The 21,990-nt window shown below is 37.3% G+C and overlaps 1 protein-coding gene across 1 annotated transcript in view; it reads left to right on the top strand.

The window, feature by feature from the left end:
- plcb1 (phospholipase C beta 1) overlaps positions 1-21,990 on the top strand; it is a 169,557-nt gene that overhangs the window by 63,020 nt on the left and 84,547 nt on the right. The window contains exons 4-7 of the mRNA XM_087289851.1: positions 13,959-14,099; positions 17,053-17,132; positions 20,787-20,840; positions 20,917-20,992. Coding sequence (XP_087145977.1) covers positions 13,959-14,099; positions 17,053-17,132; positions 20,787-20,840; positions 20,917-20,992 — 351 coding nt within the window. The remainder of the gene's footprint in view (positions 1-13,958; positions 14,100-17,052; positions 17,133-20,786; positions 20,841-20,916; positions 20,993-21,990) is intronic.

Genomic DNA, 21,990 nt, shown 5'->3' with positions numbered 1-21,990 from the left:
GTCTGTCTGTCTGTCTGTTTATCTCATTTTCTGTCTGTCTGTCTGTCTGTCTGTCTGTATGTCTTTCTGTCTGTCTGTCTGTCTGTCTGTCTGTCTGTCTCACCGTCTGTTCTTCTGTTTGTCTGTCTGTTTGTCTTTCTGTCTGTCTGTCTGTCTGTCTGTCTGTCTGTCTCACCGTCTGTTCTTTTGATTATCTGTCTGTCTGTCTGTCTGTCTGTCTGTCTGTTCATCTCATTGTCAGTGTCTGTCTGTTCATCTCATTGTCTGTCTGTCTGTCTCATCATCTGTTCTTCTGATTATCTGTCTGTCTGTCTGTCTGTCTGTCTGTCTGTCTGTTTATCTCATTGTCTGTCTGTCTGTCTGTCTGTCTGTATGTCTTTCTGTCTGTCTGTCTGTCTGTCTGTCTGTCTGTCTCACCGTCTGTTCTTCTGTTTGTCTTTCTGTCTGTCTGTCTGTCTGTCTGTCAGTGCTGCAGAGCTGTAATATATGCAGGTGTGCAGATGAATATGAATCAAGTTGATTTTCATCTCAGCAGGACCTTTCATTCTGCCCAGTCTCCTGCAAAGAAACACTGGCATCTGCATGAAACACACACACACACACACACACACACACACACACACACACACACACACACACACACACACACAAACACACACACGACTGTACACTGATAACATCTTCATGAGTTTGTCAAATCTCATGCCTATCAAAGAATCTCCTACTGGCACAGTGCATTAATCATGGTGAAGGCTGCTGTTTCATTCAACAGAGACATGCAAGGCTTCATGGTCTCAAAATTTGAATATGACACATGAAAAGTATGAGCAGTATTGCTCCAATTACAATGGATTAGTGCAAGTATAATATTTTCATAGTTTTCATTTTCAATATTTTCATAAAAACAGAATTATATTATAATTGTTGTTTTTATATTTCATATTAGTATTTTGTTTGTTTGTTTTTCGTTTTGTGAAAGAATGCAATGCTTGATTTTATGTTTCAATTGTAAAATTTAAGTAATTTAATGGTTGCACTAAATATTTACAAAATAACAACATCTCTTTAGATTTTTGTTGAACATTTTTTTTTTAAATAAACAGTTTCATTATTTGTAATGGTGGCACGGTGGCTCAGTGGTTAGCACTGTGGTCACCAACAAGAAGGTCGCTGGTTCGAGTCCCAGCTGGGTCAGTAGGCATTTCTGTGTGGAGTTTGCAGGTTCTCCCTATGTTGGGGTGGGTTTCCTCTAGGTGCTCTGGTTTCCCCCACAGTCCAAACACATGTGGTATAGGTGAATTGAATTAACTAAATTGGGCGTAGAGTATGAGTGTGAATGTGTAAGTGTATGAGTGTTTCCCAGTACTGGGTTGCAGCTGGAAGGGCATCTGCTGTGTAAAACATATGCTGTGATGGTTGGCGGTTACCCAGCCGGGACTCGAACCAGCAACCTTCTTGCTGTGAGGCGACAGTGCTAACCACTAAGCCACCCTGATGCCCTCGAAATAATATGTAAAAGGGACATTTTTAGTGCAGATTAAAATAAAATGCAATGGAAATAATCGTGCAGTGATTCAGCCCTGGTCTTTTTTTAGCACGGATCTGTCCAGCTCGTACAGAACTCCCCTTATAAAGAGTCCATTTAATATTCAATAACTGCATGTATTATGCATGCGCTGTTCTGGCGTGCACACAGCGTCTTTCACTAATGAACCTGTGTCGTCTGTCATGCTGTCGGAGGAAAGCGCTTTAAATAAAAGTGTAAGACTTGTGTGTCTGCAGGGGCCACAGAGCACTCATCAGATCCTGCCGGATACAAAAGCACAACCTGTCAGAACTATTAGCCCTCTTGAATTATTAGCCCCCCGTATATATTTTCCTCCAATTCCTGTGTAATGAAGAGATTTTTTTCAACACATTTCTAAACATAATAGTTTTAATAACTCTTATAACTGATTTATTTTATCTTTGTCATGATGACAGTAAATAATTGTCACGATTACCAGCGATCGAATTCCACTAGATCGCTGGTTCCACTCAAAACAACTATGGACTACACTTCCACCTTTGATGGACTACATATTCAAACATGCACTTCGCCCAGACACCAATGCTCACTCATCTAGACTGATTACACTCGCAACACCTGAGGACTATCAGAGACTGATTGTATTCACTACATAAGCCACACATTCACCCTTTCAGTTTGCCGAGTCTTGTTAGCTGTATCAGTGACATTACAACGCGTTTACCTTGTCTAGTTTTCCTGTATTTTCGATCTAGCTGTGTATTCTTGTTCTCCCTGCCTGCCGCCTGCCTTTTTGACTTCTTGCTTGTTACCGATAACGATTCTGGACTGCCTACACATATCTGTTTATACCTGTTGACCTTTGCTTGCCTGACGACGAATAAACCTGCATTGTGGATCCTACCTTCTGTTGTCTGTGTCACTCCCCGAGGTCACAATAATATTTGACTAGATATTTTTCAAGACACTTCTATACAGCTTAAAGTGACATTTAAAGGCTTAACTAGGTTAATTAGGTTAATTAGGCAGGTTAGGGTAATTAGGCAAGTTATTGTATAACAATGGTTTGTTCTGTAGACTATCGAAAAACAAATATTGCTCAAGGGGGATAATAATATTGACCTTAAAATGGTTATAAACAAATTAAAACCTGCTTTTATTCTAGCTGAAATAAAACAAATAAGACTTTCTCCAGAAAAAAAAAAAATATAGGAAATACTGTGAAAAACTGTAATAAGTGGCTGTTCACACAGAATGCATTTTTCCTCTGCTACCTGCTACGTTTCTCTTGTTTTTCATTGTAAACATGCACTTGATGGATGTGTCTTATTATTAAGCTCACTTTTTTTTTAAACACAATGTGAAGTTGAAAGATCTTCTACTTCACACACAGTGCTGCTCATCACTGTTAGTTCCACAGCAGTGGACCATTTAGAAGAGTTTGGAGGCCGGACAACTATTTTAAGATTCTCTTTATAGCAGAAAGTTGTCATGATTACTGTTTTATTGTTGCTTCATTCAGATATCCTGTGTTATATGATTTACAGTTGAAGTCAGAATTATTAGGCGCCCTTTGATTTATTTATTTATTTTTTTGTTTCTTTATTAAATATTTCCCAAATGATGTTTAACAGAGCAAAGACATTTTCACAGTATGTTTGATAATATATTTTTCTTCTGGAGAAAGTCTTGTTTCTTTTATCTTGGCTAGAAAAAAAGCAGTTTTTAATTTTTTAGAAACCATTTTAGAGACAAAATAATTCGCCTCTTTAAGCTATTTTGTTTTTCGAAGTCTAGTCAACAGAACAAACCATCGTATACAATGACTTGCCTAATCACCCTAACCTGCCTAGTTAACCTTATTAACCTAGTTAAGCCTTTAAATGTCACTTTAAGCTGTATAGAAGTGTCTTGAAAAATATTTAGTCAAATATTATTTACTGTCATCATGGCAAAGATAAAATAAATCAGTTATTAGAAATGAGTTATTAAAACTATTATGTTTAGAAATGTGTTGAAAAAAATCTGCTCTCCGTTAAACAGAAATTGTAGAAAAAAATATACGGGGGCTAATAATTTTGACTTCAACTGTATCTTGAAATGCTTGTCATGACATATTAAGCAGTATTATTATTAATTATTTTATAGTGATGTGTATAATCACTGAATTGTTTGATTTGTGCAGACTTGTAAATACGCTTGTTATATTTTTTTAGTATGCATGGTTTGGACTGATTGATTTCGGAATGATTTTAAATGGTGATTAGATTCTAGGGTGCTTCCTCCCTTTATTATCTTGGAGTTGTATTATCAGCAAGTCTTATAATTCTACCAAAAAAGACGCAGGAGGAAATTATGGGCTTGATATAGGGTTGGGTGATGTCGACCAATTTGGCATCGTATGTGAAACATTGCAATAGACGATGGCCTCGTCGTCGTAGGCGGCAGTGAATTAATTATTCGTGAATAATTAATTAATAAGTAATTATTTATTTGTTGGCTACCGTTTCAACTACCTGACCCGCATGGTCTTTGTTTAACCCATAACCAAATCATAAATAAATAAAGATAAGTTACATACAAATAACCACCTGTCAATCACTTTTTCGGCGGGACTCTGGCATGAGTAGGCAGAGTGATCTAATTATAATGGCGTCGACAAACTTGGTTGGATGCTGTTACAAGCAAAAGCATCCAGCCAACAGTATCTGAGGTTTTCACTAAAATGCAACCCAGGCTCATTCTGAAAACGTAGTCCAGCGGATGTTTCTGGAGACCACGAAATAAGTCCCAGGAGGTACGTATTAGTGCAGTTTTTGTTTTCGCAAATCCGTGAGAGGCCGCTGTGTGTGCTATTCTCGCATCAACCCACCAGAGGCCGCTGTCTGACTGACCGAATGATTGACTGCGCGACCGGCCAATCAGCTAACCCACCCTCTTCCTTCCCTGAACCCAATCAGTTTTAACGATTGACCCGCCCGCCCGCTCACGTCCCTAAACCCGAGCAACAATTTAGAAAAGCCGTCAAGAAAAAGAAAAGCCCTCGTCTGTTTTTTTATTATCACCACTTTTTTTCGGATTTTACCACGTTCTCACCCTGTTATGAACTCGTTCGCTTTATTTTTTGGATGCTGTTTTTGTCTCACCTGATTTCTGGAATCGCTCTTCCCTGGACTCGAACCCGGATACCTTTGTCAACTCCTCCTCTCTGCATCTGAAGTCCGCCGACGCATACGATGAGCTGACCGAACAAACTGATTGCGGCGGGAAAGCCCTCCTCACGGAGCTAAGCGGTCAGCCGGCAAGCACAAAAGGAAACGGCGTCACACCGCCCCGTAGCGTTCGCTTAAAAAAATTAAATGCTGCCATACGTACCTCCCGGGACGTATTTCGCGGTCTCCAGAAACGTCCGCTGGACTACGTTTTCAGAATGAGCCTGGGTTGCTAAAATGACGAAGCGTAAAAGTGAAAGACTGAAGCAGTGTACTGCCGCTGTGACACGTTACCTGATAGATTCAAAAGACAGAAGAGTCGTTAAATAGAGACAAGATTAATTAAATATAACGTTTTACAACTATAGCGAGACGCCATCCAGCGGTACATCCTTGATAAACTGTCCGACATGCACTGCTCTCTGGGGTTTTGTGCTCAAAGCACCTGCTGACTGCTGGAGATTAGATGTGTGCACATGCTGCTGCAGCACATGCCAGTGTTTGTGTGTGTGTGTGGTCATGTGATGTGCGTTTTTAGGGGTGTAGTGTGGATAGAGTTCTTTTCAGAAATGCTAGGTGAAGCGGCAGTGTGGGTGTGGATCGTTTTCATTCAAGATGTATTAGTGTAAACGGGGCCTGAGTGTGTATCTTTTGCAAACGGGTTGCTAAAGAGGATCGCGATGCCGGCTCAGCATCATCATGTCTATTGGCCATCGGCGATGAATGATGGCATCGCCTATCGACCCAACCCTAGATTGAAATGTTAAAACTATAAGCAATTGACCAATCATTTTGATTGACAGGTGTACTGACCAATCACAGAGCTGATATTATTTGCCCCTGTGTTTTGTGAAGGGTCAAACAGCATTAATTATAAATATTCAGTATTAGAATGTGTTTACAGAAATATGTACTGTGTTTAATAATGTTTTAATCTTTCACTGGCGTTTTTCCCCCAGAGCTGCAGTTTAGCTGAATCGTGATATTTGAAGCTCCTGTTTAAAACACCAGGATTTGCATAATTTATGAATGCAGATTCTGCTGGTCTAAACTGCCTGAAGGACATGCTAAAGTTAAAAACAAACTTTCTATTAATTTATGCAAATTAATCATTATGCATGGCATGTTTAAAAAAAAAGAAAAAAAGAAGCTTTGTCTTCCTAAATTTATCAAAGATTTTTAAATGTCATGGAGTAAAATGGGTTGTAAATCTCTTTTAAATTAAATTAAAAATAAATTATTTATTATATTTTTTTATTTTTTAGCTATGAATACAAGCAGCAGCAGAATCGTTTAGAGCTAGAAATAAGTAAAATAATAAAAATAATTATTTTAAAAATCATTTTAATTATTTTTAATTAAGATAACTTTTAATTAAGTTATATATATTTAATTAAGATAATAATAATAAATTATCATTATCTATTTAATAATAATATTAATAATAATAATAATAATAATGATGATGATGATGATGATGATGATGATGATGATAATAATAATTATTATTATTAGTAGTAGTAGCAGTAGTAGTAGTAGTAGTAGTATCAGAACATTTTAGCTCTAGTATTTTTTTGTCTGTTTTTATTGCATTTAAAATTTTATGTCAGATATACAAAAATGAAATGTCACATAATGTAAGTTAAAGTGATTGCAAATTATTGTATTTCTGTAAAATACAATTAATAACAATAATAAATGGATAAATACTGCTTTTTACGCAGTGGATGCTCTTCCCATCTCTGGGAAACATCCACACACTCGTACACTACGAACATTTTTGCCTACTTAATTCACCTGTACCGCATGTCTTTGGACTGGGGGGGAAACCGGAGCACCCGGAGGAAACCCGCGCGAACACAGGGAGAAAAAGCAAACTTCACACAGAAACACCAACCGAGCCGAGGTTCGAACCAGCGACCCAGCAACCTTCTTGTTGTAAGGCGACAGCACTACCTAATGCGCCATTGCATCGTCCATTATCATTATTACTGTTGTTGTTGTTGTTGTTATTATTATTATTATTATTGTTGTTGTTGTTATTCTTGTTGTTATTATTAATATTATTATTATTATTATTACTGTTATTATTATTATTATTATTATTAATAATATTATTATTATTATTATTATTATTATTATTATTATTATTATTAATATTATTATTATTATTATTATTATTATTATTAATATTATTGTTATTATTGTTATTATTATTATTGTTATTGTGGTTGTTGTTGTTTTTGTTATTATTATTATTATTATTGTTATTGTTGTTGTTTTTGTTGTTATTATTATTATTATTATTATTATTGTTGTTGTTGTTGTTGTTGTTGTTGTTGTTGTTGTTGTTGTTGTTGTTATCATCATCACAACAGTTTAGCTCTAAAAATAAGCACAGAAAATCAGTATTTTTGTCGAATCACTGTTTGCACATGGCTTGGATTGAATGCCACTGTATAAAATATTTATGAGCATCGTTTAGTGATGCATGTGAACTCTGGAGACGTCGGTGGCATCAATCAATCATTTTCCCCCTCGAGTAACGAGAAGACAATTCAAGCTCTAATATTCCTCATTGAAGCGTCTCTGAAATTACCCAAGGCCTCTGAGCGCTGATGGATTCAGACTCTTCAATAGTCTGCATTTCCTCTGGGGTTTGCTGCTGCTGTTGTTGTTTTTGTGAGTAGAAATTGATAAAAAATTAGATTGTACTTGATGGAAAAGCATCGCTTGTCTTTTTTCATTTGTTCCTTTGATCTGGAGGAGTCTCAAACATCTAGTCATGTATCCGTATCATGTATTGTCTTGTTTTTTCAGAAACAATGAGTCAAAGTTAAGTGAGATTTTACTTAAAACAAGCAAAATAATCTGTGAACAGCCGATTCGAATGTTATCACACGATTGAATGGGCATTATCAGTGGTTATCAGCTGATAGATATGGGCCAGTAGGGGCCTTCTGCGCCTACTGGTAGGCTCAGAATGCTGTTATCATGAATCTACATGGTTAATAAACAATAGATCACATATGGCTGTGGTCAGAAGTTGATGAGAATTAACCAATATCCACGATGCAAATCTCCCATTCCACCACATCCCAAGGGTGCTCTATTGGAGATCTGGTGACTGTGGAGACCATTTGAGCAGTGAACATTTACATTAATATATATACAACAAATATATGCTTTAACCAAAACTAATATTGGATATATAAAGATGTGCATGTATGCAGGGCCGGAGCAAGCTGAACTGCCGTTCTAGGCAGAGGACGATCATGCCGCCCTCAACCCCAATGTGAAAACGAAAGTGACCGGTTATGAAAATGAAGTGAGGTGTTGCGGACCTCTTTTCCAGCTCACTATGCACGGATATAACTGAGGACCCGCGGGTGTCGCGGACCTCAATTCTGCCGCCATATGCGCAGATATAACTGATGGAGGTGTCGCTGACGCCGCCCTCTCTATTCTGTCGTCTATGCGCGAATTTATCTGAGGACGCGGGTGGTAAGGGAGGTGTCGCGGACATAACTGAGGATGCCGCCCTCTCTATACTGCCACCCTAGGCGGCCGCCTAGGTCGCCTCTATGGACGCGCCGGCCCTGCATGTATGTATGTGTAACACAATGGGCTCTATTTTGATGGTCCATGCGCAGAGCGCAAAACGCAGGGCGCAAACACTTTCAGGGCGTGTCAGGACGCGTTTTTGCTAATTTAAGGACGGGAAATCTGCCTTGCGCTTCGGCGCATGGTCTAAAAGGGTTGAGTTTATTTTCTTAATGAGTTATAGGTGTGTTTTGAGAACAAACCAATTAGAATCTTATCTCCCATTCCCTTTAAGACCCAGCTGTGTCGCACCAAGAGCGCATTCGCTATTTACAGGACGCAAAGTAAGTCTAAGTGGAAAAAATGAGCATTTCAAAAGCAAACAGTTAACAGTTGACAGTTTTTTAACAGAAAACTGTTAAACAGAGCATCTACTGCGTGAGAATGAGAGATAATGATCTACCTTCACTTTCGCTCTTGGATAGGGAAACCTTTACGCACAGACATCAATTAGTCTATAAATAAATACTTTTGTTTGTTAAGCGCAAATATTCGTTTCAAAACTATTTCTAAATTCAGTTCTAATTTCCAGCAAATGAATAAATTAATAATAATAACAAAATGTGCTCAAAAACCTGGGTTATATCCTAAAACACATGCTGTGCCCCATATGGTCTAAAACCTGCAGGTGGACAAATCTAAGCTTGTTTTTAATAAAACAAATATAAATATGGATATAATAAATAATACTGCTAATAATAATAACATTATACAAAAGCAAATTGTTATAAATTAACTGAAAAAGCCTCCTGAGATGAAGAAGACATAAAAGCAGTGATTTTTCATATTTATGTAGGCTAGAAAATAATATGTTTTGTAATATTTTAATCCTTTATATTTATATTCTATATCTATTCTTATTATATCCTATATATATCCTTAATATTTACATTTGTTCATATGTAAAGATATTTGCCTATTGCTCTCTTGTGTGTATTAAGCAGTGTGTAAGCGAGGCGCAACTCTGCGCTGGAGTTTAGACCGGGTTAGTTTTGGTCTAATGAAAAATCTATCATAGATTCTTAAAATAGCAACGCACCAGCGGTCCGCCTCAGAACGCCTTCCTTTTTAGACCAGAACGCCTATGGGCGCAAAAACGAGCGCTAATGCATTTGCTATTTAAACAGCGTAGCGCAACGCCTCAAAACGACTCTTGCGCCAAGCTGAAACTACCAAAAGACTACTGCGCCACGCCTTGCGCCACACTGCGCGGGGTGTATGATAGGGTCCAATATCATCATTTGATGCAGATTTTCTCGAAAGAAGCTGTTACTCCATCTTGTTTAGAGCGTCATTACGGAGGTTTTATGTTAGAACTAAAGTAGTCGATGAATCTGCAACAGAGCAACTGTAGTTTAGGAAACACTCATCACTACATCGTTCATTCCTCAAACGATGCATCATACTATGATAGTTCAGCTGCGAGTTACGTTGTTGTTTGAGAAGCTCATCCCTGAGCAGCCCTTCAGGCAGCGTCACTACAGGCTCTTTTGGCTGTAAATCTGCTCCACATTGCAGCTCGCTCTGGCCAACAAACACCCACTCAGAGCTGCGCAATTCAACCAGCAAGGGTTTATTTTTATGCTCCGGGTTTATATGAGGGAGATGGCATGTATGTTTCATGTCTCTTTAAAGGTACACTCTGCAAAAACATGCTTTTCTTACAGAGTTTTTGTCTGGTTTTTAGTCCAAATATATAAGAAATCTTAAATCTAGAACATTTTTATAAACAAGCAAAAATAATGTCTTGTTTTCAGAAATATCGTTAAAATTAAGTGTAATTTTGCTTAAAACAAGCTAAATAGTCTGCAATTGGGGTAAGAAAAAAACAAACATTGCCATTTGCAGATTATAATTGGCATTATTTTTATTGTTTTAACACTCCTTTTACTGTAACGGAGGCCAGCTAGTATGTGCTGTGTGGGTAAAACCTCACTCCTCTGACCTCTAAAGGTGCTCAAGCGACAGACGCTAGAGGCCATGGTCTTTAGCCTCCTTGTTAGAGCAAATAGACTCCAATGCAGAAGGTTGCCGGTTTGATCCCAGCTCAAAGTGGGTAGGGTGGTGTTGGACCGGCGGGGTTACATTACAATAAAATCTGCTAACACCTTTTACTCATCTATTTAAAACCAAACGTTTGTGTCAGGTAATTGATGTCTTTGTTGAGTACTTAACAACACTTTGAAATAAACAATAATGCTGATTTTATGTCTTGAACATGACTGACAGCATATATTGTGGGCCCTGGAACATTTTTGATGAAATTAGTAGCCCTAAGTCTACCCTGTCATTCAAGTGTGGAGTGGGGCCATAATCATTTTCCATTTTTTGGAAGGTAATGTGTCTGCTGGTGGTTGATAGACAGCGGAAGGATCAACACTAGCAGTCTCATTCTCTGAGGAGGATGCCTCATAATCAGGGCCCTCCTCAAGACTATCCTGTCTCAGACACATTCTTCTCTATGTCACTTTTAGTGTCAAAAACCTGTGACAAAATCTCTGACAATAAACCTTTACTTAGAGTCTATTTTAAATTGAGAGAGGTTTAAATTGAGAGAGCTTAAAGAGCCCGAAGACCACAAAGAGAAATAGTTTACAACCACCCCCCCCCCCAAAAAAAAAAAACAAACAAACAAACAAACAAACAAACAAACAAACAAACAAAAAAAAAAAAACATGGGAAATATCAAAGTTCTTGCAAGAATTAGGTTTTTCCCTCCTCCATGGCAAGGGAAATATCAAAGTTCTGGTGAGGATTTGGATTCCCCCTACCCCCATGTCAGTGGTTCTCGCAATGCATGCATGTATGGTTGTGTTAGTTGTTTTTATTATTATTATTTTAATTATAATTAACATTTACAATTTTAGTTCATATTATAAAATCATAGCATGTTATAGTGATCTAAATATCACCCAAAATAAATGTGTGTTTTTTTATTTCTTGTGTTTTATACAGCTAAAAGACCCTAAAAGAACACTGATGTTACAAAATGTGTACAGGACATAAAAAAATAATATCATGGTAATTTTTAGTTTACCAAGTGTTCCCTATTAAATTAGGAAAAGTCATTAAATTTGAAGCAAACAACAAAAAAAAAAAAAAAAAAAATATGGACATACATTTAACATTGAATGGGGTCAAATTGACCCCAAGGATAATAGAAGGGTTAAGAATAAACTTACATGATTTTAACTTATTAATTCTGAAAACAAGACAACATTTTTGACTTGTCTAGAAAATGCTTCAAGAGTTAAGAATTTTTAAATTCTTGGACTAGAAATAAGACTAAAAATCTAAATTAAAAAAGCATTTTTGCAGTGTAGCATGTAGTACTTGTATTTTTTTTCCATTTTTATTTTATTTTATTTTATTTTATTTTATTTTATGCACTTACATTATCCCAAATGTTTAGTAAACTCCAGAGAAATCATCTTTATTAGCTAGTGAGATGGAGTGTGTGTTCATGCTAAATGACCTCAATTTCCAGTTTGGTTTTCTAGAAATCAAGGAAACAGCAGCGAGGCTTTAATATGTTGTGTGTTTTATTATACTGTATTATAACAAAAGCCTAAACATATTTAGTCTGATTAAACAACACTACTCAATCCCATTTACACATGCACTGCCTCTGAAACATTCATGCAGCATTAAAAATGTGGATCAGAAATAGGTTTGATTTGATTAGATATTTTTCTGCTTTTCACATCCGTATAATGCATTTTGTGATTTTTTTTTTTTTTTTTTTACAATTCAGAGCCACCGTATAAGCCAGTAGTGTCCAAACTTGGTCCTGGAGGGCCGGTGTCCAGCATATTTCAGTTCCAACCCCAATTAAGCACACCTGAACCAGCTAATCAAGCTCTTTCTAGGTATACTAGGGCTGCGTCCGAAACCGCATACTTCCATACTATATAGTACATTAAAATCAGTATGTGAGTCGAGTAGTATGTCTGAATTCATAGAATTGGAAAATCAGTATGCGAGAAGTACCTGGATGACTTACTACTTCTGGTGAGATTCTGGAGTACGCATCCCATGCACGCTGCGCTATCCCATGATGCCCTTTGAGCGAATTCATGAATGAGAGTGAATCGACACAATTGACGCAGGTAGGTTGCGTGGTCATGACAAAATGGAGGATGTAGCACGTCCGAATTCTATTCATACTTTTCACATTCATACTGTCTGGAACAAACTTTTTTAACGGCTGAATAGTACGTTTAAATTCAAATGCAGTGAGTAGTGAGAGGTTTCGGACGCAACCTAGACTTCCAGGCAGGTGTGTTGGAGGAAGTTGGAGCTAAACTATGCAGGACACCGGCCCTTCAGGACAGAATTTGGACACCCCTGGTATAACCTAACCCAAAATCTAGGCGACTGTTGGCATCACTAAATCCTATGGCTCGTTTCCACTGACTGGTACAGTACGGTACGGTTCGGGTCGGTACGGGTCACCTTTGTCAGGCTTGCGTTTCCACCACCAAGGGTACCCTTTTGGTGGTTATGGTGTATGACATAAAGTTTATGTCATGTATATGTCGAATAAATGTCTACAGTAAAGCTGTAGGGGTCGTTAACATATCATATTAGAAGCACTTCTCACAAAACGGATGCTTTATACACAATGATTGGGGGATTATAGCGCCTCCTGATGGTGAATGTGGTTATACTCGCGGCAGGTATTATTTGATAATTCGGTCCTTTATTTCACTGATTTGGCAACCGTCAAACGTCATCAGGGAAACGGTTTGAATTTCTACTTAGTAAAAAAAACATTAGTGCTCCATTTGGGACGACACTACATACATATACTATCCTGTTGAGTGTGTAAGTGCATAAGTACATAGTGCATGAGTGCGTAGTGTATAGTGTGCCATTTGGGACGCAGCTATACTGTATCTGTCATGACTGTCAGTGACCACCTGAGGGCGCTGTAGTTCAACGGACACTGGGAGTGAACTACAGCGCCCAAAAACTACAAGTCCATACATACCACGCGCATACACCCGGTCCACGTACACTGACCTGCTATCACAGCTGTGTCTGTTTACCGTTGATTTCCTGGACTATTTATACAATATCGTTACTGCGTCGTTTGTCTTTCTTGTCTCCGTGATTCCAGTAAGTCTCGTATTTCGAGTTGTGATTCCTGAGCCTTCTCTCTGATTTATGTTTCTTGTTTTGTTGTTTATTTGTACTTTGCACTTTGGAGACTGTAAATAAATCTGCACTTGGATCCGCACCTTTTGTTCCCGTTTGATCTCGCTAACGTGACAGTATCTCCAATGAGCCTGGCTTGGGTCAATGCCACGTGATTGACAGGTTGATCCCGCCCTCATATCTGTAAACACCAATCAAAGAAGTCCCTGGAAAAACTTTTTGATTCAAGATTGCAAGAACACCCATTTTTCCTTTTGACTTCATGCTGACTGTAAATGTGTGTTTTTCTTCATGATCAGCGGGCGCTCAGCCAGGTTTTAACATACTGATAAAATTGCTCCTGGGAGATTTTGGTTGTGGGCGAGATCACAGCAGCTAAGCATCCGTAAAGAGGCTTAGAGGCTTATTTTCAGGATGTTTGATGGCAGCGAGGATTCATTATTGTCTTCCCTCAGGAAGCAAAGCTCCGGGAGCTCCTGGATGTGGGGAATCTGGTGGGACGGATAGAGAACCGGATGCTGACGGTGGTGACTGGACCCGACATGGTCAACATCCAGTACCTGAACTTCATGGCCTTCCAAGAAGACGTCGCCAAGGTAATGCTTTCATCAGCATTTATCAGTTTATATTTTAATAAAGTGCCTCATTATGCTATTTTAAATGTTCCTTGTGTTGCTTTAAAGTCTCCTGTAATGCATTCACTTATCACATATACAGCGTGGGAAATAAGTATTGAACACCTGGGAATAAAATTTCTAAAGGAGCTGTTGACTTGCAGTTGAACCTGATTAAGGTAAAAATAGAAAACAATACAAACATTAAAACATAACAAAACAAAACAAAACAAAACAAAAAAATCTGGAAAAAGAGTTCTGTGTAATAACAATGAAATACCAGAAGGAGAAAGTGCTGAACTACTGAAATGCATTTAAATCTTTAGGTAAAAGCTTTTTTTTTGGTGGTAAAGACGCCTCTCATATAGAGAATGAAGACATGTGCATTGCTCAGGTGTTAGTTTCTCACATATTTCAAGGGAGTGTAAAAATCTTGATGGTTCTGTGGGTCTCGTCTATAAAATCTGAGCTTTATTTTGTATTTTTTATATTGGATTCAGGTCAGGTGATTGGTTGGGCCATTCTACAGCTTGGTTTTCTTTCTCTGAAAGTATCTGAGAGTTTGCTTGGCTGTGTTTTGGATCATTGTCTTGTTGAAATGTCCACCCTGGTTTCATCTTCATCCTCCTGCTAATGTAGATGTTGGACTGAAGCAGCTGATATTCATTTACACTGAGGAAGGGCAGAGGCTTGCTGAAGAACTACTGAGAGATTTCAGGTCTTTCACTGCCTTTCTACAGATCCTGTTTTTCATGTGTATGACACATAACCTAATTTGTAGTCTAATTATTTATTTATTTATTTTTTGCATATATGGATTTGTTTTGGTTGTTAACAGCCTCTGGTGAAAATTTCCGGTCAACAGCGCCTTTAAAAATATGTTTTCCAAGAAAATGGTGACAGGTTCAATACTTATTTCCCCCACTGTATTCAATATCAAGGAACACTAGTTCACAGCATCAGCTCTTTTCTCACTGTGTTCAAGGATCTGCTCTTTAAACCCCACCTTTTGCAGAGTCTACTCTGCTCTGATTGGTCCGTTGGCTCAGTCTGAGATTTATGTAAATATCTTTTTTAGATATTTCTCAAGTGTTATTTATTATTTTTTACAATATTACATAATTATCTTCTGGAGAAATTATTTATTTTAGTTTGCATGAAATGAAAAAAAATCCTCAATAAATAATATATATATATATATATATATATATATATATATATATATATATATATATATATATATATATATATATATATATATATATATATATATATATAATTTTTTTTTCCAATTTATGTTTAATGGAGAGACTTTCTAAATTTCTAAACATAATAGTTTCATTACCTCATTTCTAAAAACTGATTTATTTTATATTTGCCATGATGACAGTAAATAATATTTGACTAGAATTTTTTAAGACACTTCTATACAGCTTAAAGTCACATTTAAAGGCTTAACTAGGTTATTTAGATTAAATAGGGAGGTTAGAATATTTAGGCAAGTTATTGTATAACAATGATTTCTTCTGCAGACTATAGAAAAAATATATATAGCTTAAAGCGGCAAATAATTTTGACCTTTAAATGGTACTTAAAAAATAAAAGAACTGCTTTTATTCTAGCCAAAATAAAACAAAGAAAATCTCCAGAAGAAATAATATTATCAGACATACTGTGAAAATTTAATTGCTCTGATAAACATCATTTGGGAAATATTTAAAAGAGAAAAAAAATAATAATTTGTTTTTTAATATAAACAAATGTTTTCGATTTTCTACAGAAAAAAAACACTGTTGTCCAGTGACTGGCCTATTTAACCTAATTATGCCTTTAAATTACACTTTAAGCTGAATACAATACAATAATATCAAGTCAAATATTATGTGCTGTCATCATGCCAAAGACAAAAAAAATCAGTTATTAGAAATCAGTTATTAAAACTATTGTTTTAAAAAGAGCTGAAAAACTGGAAATAATAAATAACTAAAAGTATTTTTTTTTTAATATTAATAATTAAAATGTCTTTGAGGCAACTGTATTGGCAACATGGTGGCTCAGTGGTTAACACTGTTGCCTCACAGCAGGAAGGTCACTGGTCTAGCCTCAGCTGGTTTAGTTGGCATTTCTGTGTAAAGTTTGCATGTTCTCTCCATGTTGGTGTGGGTTTCTTCCGGGTGCTCCGGTTTTCCCCACAAGTTAAAAAACATGGTACAGGTGAATTGGGTAAGCTAAATTGTTCATAGTGTGTGTGTGTGTGTGTGTGTGTGTGTGTGTGTGTGTGTGTGTGTGTGTGTGTGTGTGTGTGTGTGTGTGTGTGTGTGTGTGTGTGTGTGTGTGTGTGTGTGTGTGTGTGTGTGTGTGTGTGAATATGAGTGTGTGTAGGTGTTTCACAGTGATGGGTTGTGGCTGGAAGGGCATCTGCTGTGTAAAACATGTGCTGGATAAGTTGGCGGTTCCTTCCGCTGTGGCAACCCCAGATTAATAAAGGGACCAAGCCAAAAAGAAAAAGCATGAATAAATGAATAATTATCTAAATTACACATAATAATCCTGCACTTTTTGTTTAAAACATCTGTCGATTTTTTTCCCTGCTTGTTCAAACTTTTTATTTAAAATAAGTTGAATCAACACAATTCTTGAGTATTTTGTGAGGATGGCTTATTTTTTTATGTTCAATAAAATTTCACAAATTTGTAAAAACAATTAAGGTAGCTGTGTTGGGACCACATGAGGGAATTGTATGGAACCCAGCATTTTTACAGCGAGTGCACACCTTCAAAACATGAATAATAATAATATGGAATAAACCACAGCATAATGAGGCACTTTGTATAAGTAGTGCATGTATATTTCTGTCAGTGAGATATTTGTGCTGCATGAATGTTAGTCAAGATACTTGACCCGAATTGCTTTTAATGTTTTGTGCTTGATAAAGGAGTGGGCAGATGAGCTGTTTAGTCTGGCCTCAAACCTGCTGGCTCAGAACATGTGCAGAGAGTCCTGTCTGGAGAAAGCGTGAGTACATCAACATCTGCACATGGCTGGAGCAAGAGTAATACAGTATGGCATTCATAGCCAAATGATATATATATATTCCTTTTTTTTTTTTGTATTTGTTATATTAATAGTTTATATAGATGTATAAAGCGGCACAATGGCTCTGTGGCACTTCAGAGCAGGAATGTCACAGGTTCGAGCCCTGGCTGGGTCAGTGGGCATTTCTGTGTGGAGTTTGCATGTTCTCCTTTTGTTGCCGTGGGTTTCCTCTGGATGCTCCGGTTTCCCCCCACAGTCCAAACAGATGCGCTATAGGGGAATTGGGTAAACAAAATTGGTTGTAGTTTATGAGTGTGAATGGGTGTTTCCCAGTGGTGGGTTGCAGCTGGATAGGCATCCGCTGTGTCAAAAATATGCTGGATAAGTTGGCAGTTCATTCCACTGTGGTGACCCCAGATTAATAAAGTAACTAAGCCGAAAAGAAAATGAATGAATGAATTATCTAAATTACTCATAATAATCCTGCTCTTAATGTTTGAAACATCTAATAGTCGGTGGTTCATTCCGCTGCGGCGACCCCTGATAAATAAGGTTCCATTTGCATTAAAGCAAAAAATTAACCACCAAGGTAAACTTAAAAGCCTAATTTGCTCTCGAAGTAGTAAAGATTTAGTTTAATAGAATTTGACCACATGGAAAAGGCACCGTTTATGTGTTTACGAGACATGTATGGTCATACTGAAAGCACCAGCAGATAGTTTACCTCACAACTGAAAATAAAATAACTAGCAATATCATAACTAGGCTCACATGGAATCTGCACACGCAGAAATTGAGTCTTTGAGTCTGTGTCTAGTCTATTTACTTGTATAAATGTATGTAAATTTATATTTTATTAATTTTTTAAAATTATTTTCACTAATATTATTGTGATATATTAATAGTAATGTTAAAATGTTCATATGATTCATTTACAATACAGTTTGTGAAGTAATATTTTAGTAGAGATATTATATGATAGAGTATTTTAGTAGAGATATTACATGAGAGACTTGCTTTGTTACCAAAAAGTGGACCGAATTACATTTGCACTGTAAACATTAAATAAAAGTTAAAAAGGTATTGTAGGGCGATGCAGTGGCGCAGTAGGTAGTGCTGTCGCTTCACAGCAAGAAGCATGTTCTCCCTGCGTTCGCGTGGGTTTCCTCCGGGTGCTCCGGTTTCCCCCACAGTCCAAAGACATGCGGTACAGGTGAATTGGGTTGGCTAAAATTGTCCGTAGTATACGAGTGTGTGTGAATAAGTGTGTGTGGATGTTTCCCAGAGATGGGTTGCGGCTGGAAGGGCATCCGCTGCGTAAACACATGCTGGATAAGTTGGCGGATCATTACGCTGTGGCGACCCAGATTGATAAAGAGACTAAGCCGACAAGAAAATGAATGAATGAATGAAAGGTATTAATTTATTTCATATGTTAAATTATTAGCTATGATACTCTAAAATGATTCCACATAAATCCACAGATTTTGTTTTACAAAATTCTCTGAGGAAAAATAAAAACTCTGCAGATTCTCTCTGGCCCTAATCATAACCTAACATTAAATGTATTCATTATAGTTTAGTCCAAAGTACAATTTAACTTGGATTTTGATTTTTAAGTCAAGCAAAAATAAATTGAATTAATATTAATAATAACTCAATTAATCTATTGGGCACTATTTTAAAGATCTAGGCACAAAGTGTAAAGCACATGGTGCAAAAGCATTAAAGCCGTGTCTGCATCCACTTTTGCTACTTTAAAGATGTAAAAATACATTCTGTGCCCCGGCGCATGGTCTAACAGGGTTGTGCTTATTCACTTAATGAGTTCTGGGTGTGTTTTGAGCATAACCTGCATTAAACCAATCAGAGTCTCATCTCACATTCCCCTTAGGAGTCAGTTGCATCGCGCCATGTCACATTTGCTATTTACATGGCGGACTTTGTGAGTGGAAAAACTGAACACTTCAATAGTGAGACAACAGTTAAACAAACAATCTGCACGAGGATTAAGAACAAGCCTCCTCCATTTGGTCTATTTACTTTCTCTTTACTTTTAGAGCTGTATTTTAATGATCTAGGCACAAAGTGTAAAGCAAATGGTGCAAAAGCCTTAAGGGCATGTCTGAATCCACTTCTGCTATTTTTAGGAAGGAAAAATATGCTCTGCGCCCTGGTGCATGGTCTAATAGGGTTGTGCTTATTCACTTAATGAGTTCTGGGTGTGTTTTGATCATAACGTGCATTAAACCAATCAAACCAATCATTAAACCAATCTCTCATTCCCTTTAAGAGTCAGTTGCGTCACACCATGGTGCATTTGCTATTTACATGGTGGACTTTGTAAGTGGAAAAACTGAACATTTCACTAGCAGAAAACAGTTAAACAGAGCATCTGCAACACGAGGATAAAGAACGAGCCTCCTCCAATCAGCCTCTTTACTTTCTCTTTACTCCTTTACTTAGGTGGAGTGAGGTAAAGGTGGAAACTCACTTCATTGAAGACATCCATGAGCCTACATATTTAATTTCATTTAAAGATTTGTTTCTAAATTCAGTTCTAATTACCAGCAAATGAATAAATGAACATTAATAATGAAGTGTGGTCAAAAAAATAAAAAGAGTTATATCCAAAGACAATTCCTGTTCTTATCCTCTATATGGTGATGCAAACGTCTCCAAAACCCCACAGGTGGACAAATCTACACTTGTTTTAATTCAAACAAATATAAATCTGCATATAATAAATAATACTGCTAATAATAATAACATTATACAAATGCACATTGTCATGAATAAACTGAAAAAGCCCCCGAGGTAAAGAAGGCATGAAGGCAGTGGTTTATATATTTATGTAGAAAATAATAATTTTATATTATTTTAATCCTTTTCATTTTAATCATTTATTTTAGATTTTTACATTTATTTGTGTATTGCTGTATATCCTGTGTATGTCAAGCAATGTGTATGTGTTTCAGACCTGTATAGGCGCATAACTAACGCGCTCTAGTTGGTCAATAGCACTGTCTATTTCAGTTCCTCAAAATAGCAACACACCAATCAATGCGTCTTAACACACCTCCTTTATAGAGCAACACACCCATGAGTCCACAAAGTGGTGCAAATGGATTTGCTATTTAAACAATGTGGTGCAAAACTTACTGTTGCGCTGATCCAACACAATCTCTCGGTAATTCGTAACTTTTTGATTTAGTGGCTAATTCGTATGATTTTGTACGATCTAATTCGTACATTTTAGTATGATTTGCTCATCCCCCAATGACAGTTGGGGTTAGGGGTGGGGTTAGGTGCCACGCCTCCATTTCAAAATCTTACATTTTCGTATGACTGAACTTGTACGAGTTTGTACGAATTAGCCACTAAACTAACAAAACGTAAAATACCTACGTTTCCTTGTGAGATCAGGCTGGCTAATCTGAAAATAGCAACAAATCACGCCAAATACGCCTTGTATGAGAGTATGATAGGGCCCAATGTCTATAAAAAACAATATTTTTTTTCTTTGAGTCAATGTTTTTTTTTTTGCTTAGAATAAATATTTTGATTAGTAACATGTCTGATTTTCAACCAAGTCAAGGTAATATTTATTAAATATTGTTTTGTTCCTCACAGCTTCACAAGACTCAAGCTGCAGACAAATCAAGAGGGTCGAATCCCTGTGAAAAAGTAAGAAGTCCCTCATTTTTCAGCATGATAAAGCAGATTCCAGCGTTGCTCATGTTTTTTCTGTGTTTCTCCAAAGTGTTTCCCGCGTGTTCTCCACGGACCGGAAGCGTGTGGAGACAGCGCTGGAGAGCTGTAATCTGCCGTCCGGCCGGGTGAGCATATGTTTGGGATAATCGCTGCAGGATCCCGCCGGCACACAGGAACACCGCGTGTTTCCACAGGAAGCCGATGCACGGCTTTTAGCAACAAAAAAATGTGTGCTTTCAGATATCAAAGCCTGACGCAGAAATGAGAATTACACTTTCATTGGATGTGTCAGCAGGAGCCTGTGTGTGTGTGTGTGTGTGTGTGTGTCTTATCATTTTACTGCAGATCCAAATGCTGAGTGGAAAAATCCCTGTTGGAGGAATAGTTCACTCTAAACTTGAACATTTACTTTCAAAGCTTATAGTCCACATGAAGCTGCGACTTTTTTCTTTCATATAGTGACGCAGTTCCTAGAGAAACAGACAGTGTTGGGGAGTAACGGAATACCATAGATATACTAGGTATCGCATAGGGACCCTGAGCATGCGTCAATAGCGCCGCCACATTGCTACAGTGCTCCCAGGACAAATGTCATTCAACCGCACTAGTCAAGACAGTGTTATTACGTGAAAATGTGGGACTTTATAGCTGTCTACAGGTGTAGAAACAAGCAAACAAAGAAATCAAAGCACAAAGGCAGAACATGTCATAGGTAATATTAAGTTTTTTTCTGTTTTTGTATGTTCTGAACTTTTGTGCTAATCAGGTAACGTTATTGATGATAACAGTCACTTACTGAATTCACCATAAGGCAAAGCAGCTCCAACTCACACTAAACACTCGGCTTATGCTAGTTTTGTTGAATAAAATCAGCAAACAATGCAAAAGAAATATGACAACAAGATGCTGCGCTGCCAGAAACTTGTATTATTGTCGGCTAACGTTAGTGAAAGAGTCGTTCGGGGGATTCATTCACAAACGAATCGCTCCCTCCGTCAGTATGAGAAGTGAAAGCAGGAGAGGTGTGTTTCAGGACATGATTAGATCAAATTTAACAGGGAGGGTGAGTAGTACATTTCTGTACACACAAAACACAAGCTTTTTGTCAGGAATGCCCGTGCGG

Source organism: Danio rerio, chromosome 17, assembly GCF_052040795.2.
Source record: "Danio rerio strain M-AB ecotype USA chromosome 17, GRCz13ab, whole genome shotgun sequence".
Classification (NCBI taxonomy): Eukaryota; Metazoa; Chordata; class Actinopteri; order Cypriniformes; family Danionidae; genus Danio; species Danio rerio.
Note: the sequence above shows the minus strand (reverse complement) of the source record. Positions and strands in the feature narration are given on the sequence as shown.